General features: G+C 39.5%; 1 protein-coding gene across 1 annotated transcript in view; it reads left to right on the top strand.

Moving 5' to 3' along the window:
* Positions 1-1,528: 1,528 nt before the first annotated feature.
* The window catches only part of mrvi1 (murine retrovirus integration site 1 homolog), a 26,981-nt gene continuing 25,657 nt past the window's right edge, over positions 1,529-2,852 (top strand). The window contains exon 1 of the mRNA XM_037695659.1: positions 1,529-1,615. Coding sequence (XP_037551587.1) covers positions 1,544-1,615 — 72 coding nt within the window. The 5' untranslated portion in view covers positions 1,529-1,543. The remainder of the gene's footprint in view (positions 1,616-2,852) is intronic.

The raw sequence follows: 2,852 nt of genomic DNA, 5'->3' as shown, positions 1-2,852 counted from the left end.
TGTAGTGAGTCACGTGAGGTACGTGTCACTTGTTGTATGACAAATATATGAATTATATATGCATACAATATTCACGAGTTCTTCATTTTTCTGACTGTAAATGTCGTGCATTGAATTTAACAGAAATGTGAACGAGAGACGTTATTTATCTTTGACCCATCAAATGAATGGAATCATTTATTTTCAAAATCAAAGTTTAACATCAAACATTTACATTAATTTGGCAAAATATGAAAATAATAACAGACAGTTTCACAGAAAATGAACTTCAAATCACTCGGCGGTGATTTGAGGACTTTGCTTAAGATATTTCTAAAATATCTGTACTGATTTATGAGAGAGAGGTGGGTTTTAGAGTAAATTGAGATTTATCTTACAGAGGAATTTGTGAGGGAGATTTAATCTGTTTAACCAGAAGTTGCACGCTCCGTCCGATCTCAGCTTCTCACGGTACACTTGGTCAAAATAGAACCATCTACCTGTTGACGATGAATCAGCGTTGGATGTGGTTCCTTTCTGACTCGTTTCAGCGTCTCCGTCGAGAGCTACCAAACCTTCAGAAAGTCGTGCGTTGATTAGCTCAAAACAGAATTATAATCCCAAAAAACCTCTGGATTCTTCATTGCTCTGAAGCTTTCAGAACCGACTGCATTCTCAATCTTTGAACTCTCATTCCCTTGGAATTCTGAAAATCTCCATCAGCTCTCATTCTCTTGGACTCTCAATCTAACTTGAACTGGGGAGTTGCCACATTTTATTTGGGTCGACTTCCTGTTCAATTTAGAGCTTTCTGATTCGTGGAAGGACCAGAAAGAGGAGTGGTTTTTGACGTAAGGTGTTTATCAACAGTCGAGGTCAGAGAATGAAACTTGTTTAACATACAGAAAAGATTATTGCAGAAGCAGCAGACTTTTTGGAGTCTACTCTTAGTAATCTTCTGGAAAAGTTTAAACATGACATTTCTTCTTCAGTAAACATTTTAGTTGACCGAAGACCAACCTTTCACATACTTACGACAGCTTGCTCATTTCAGACAGAAAAATCAAGAAAGGCATATTCAGGTGATTTCTGCTTTGAATGAGGAACAAAAATCATTACTTACTGTTTATGTAAAATAAAATTTAGTAGTTCTTTTCAACCTGTAAAGCATTGAGTGAACTAACACAATTTGATTATCAAAACATTTGTAAGACAGTAATGATTATAAAGAATTGTCTTTTCTGCTTGATTAATTCAAGAAAGAAAGTTCATCAGATGGTTCAGACTTATTCAGATCAATGAAAATAACAGTCTCTGTCCATCTGGTAGATTTGAGGTTATCTGGTTCACTACAAGTGAGTCTCATCCACTCGCTCGTCTGCTCAGATTAAAATATATACATTTGTGTCTTTATATGTTTCAGATCCAGCAAGAGGAGAAACTCTTCCAGCAGGAGTCTCCTTTTAAACAGAGTATCTCCGAGCAGTCCTGTAACACCCTGTTAACTGCTGAGAGACATTTTGTCTTCCGGTGCACCCGCCCTCACCCCTCTCGGCCCCCCGTCATGCCCACACTACCTGAGGAAGAGGAGGACTCTCCCGAGGAGATGGACAGCTCCTCCAGCTCTCCCATAACAGTGAGTCCAGACATCTTTAACACCCGAACACATCATTCAATTTGGCTGCAAGAGAAGATCCCACCTTTGTTTTTACTAAAATCTGCTCCTGAAATGAGTTTGTTTCTCCTCCAGCATGTTGCTTTAAATTACAAGTAGAAGCTCCTGATTGGTCCCTCTTGAATTAAACCACATTGTACTTTTTATCAGCTGAACATTCCCGTCTTGCAGATGCTTCCTGTTCAAACTGAGGTATGGCCGTGCAGAAAAGAAAAGCAGAAGTGAAGAATTCTGCAAACTGAAACGTTGGCGCCGCGAGGCACGGTTGATTTTGGCCCTGCCTTAATTAGCTCCCACAGAAAGTCAACAAATGCGTCTCATTCACTCAATTTCTTGATGCTTTATGGGCATTTGAAGGTCTTTTATCACACATGACTCAAAAGTGAAGCCACCAGTGAGAAATAGACGATTTGAAAATTTTATTGTAAAGTTTATAAAATTCAGCTCAGTGTCTCAGGAACACTACAACGTTTTAGTCTTGTACAGCGTTTCTGACACCATTAGCCTGGCCCCAGCTTAAATAGTTGATTCCCAAGCTAAATAGGTGCATAGCTAAAGGATTGACTTCAAGTTTTGAAAAGATTAAAACGTGTGAAATTATTCAAATGTCACAGCTGCCATTTGCAATTTCCGAAACTATTAGGAAAATTTCTCACGGTTGGTGAGGTGCAGATGCAGGCAGACTCGGAGAGCTCAAATTAAAATAAAACTATTTAAACACAAGAAAACAAGGGGTTGACGAGGCAGCAACAACTTACAAAAACTCAGAGAGAGGAAGAGGACGAGACATCTGAAATGTATTCAGGATAATGAACCGCTGAGGCGGAGACAACCAAACTGAGTAAAACTGAACGTGGGAAAACCTGGACTGGATAACGAACGGGGACTGGAGAGGGTGGCAGGCTGCTGGAAAAACACGGAGGGTAACTGGAAGATGGAACAGGAAATACAAAAGCACATCAGATCTAAACTGAACAGGAAAATAGCATAATAAACAAATCACAAAAAAGTACAAATACGACAAATGTAAGTTCTGTAAACTTTTCTTATAAAAATACAAATGAGGTTACAAGATTAAATTATTTCTTATGCTAACTGGTGTACTGTGTCACAAACGATGAATGAGTGCAGAACTGCTGACTCGTTCCGTCGCTGCTGCTGCTGCTGCTGCTGCTGCTGCTGCTGCTGCTGCTGCTGC

The sequence above is a fragment of the Nematolebias whitei genome, chromosome 2 (genome assembly GCF_014905685.2).
Source record: "Nematolebias whitei isolate Nwh7 chromosome 2, NemWhi1, whole genome shotgun sequence".
Classification (NCBI taxonomy): Eukaryota; Metazoa; Chordata; class Actinopteri; order Cyprinodontiformes; family Rivulidae; genus Nematolebias; species Nematolebias whitei.
The sequence above is the reverse complement of the archived record's forward strand: the minus strand, read 5'-3'. Positions and strand labels throughout refer to the sequence as shown.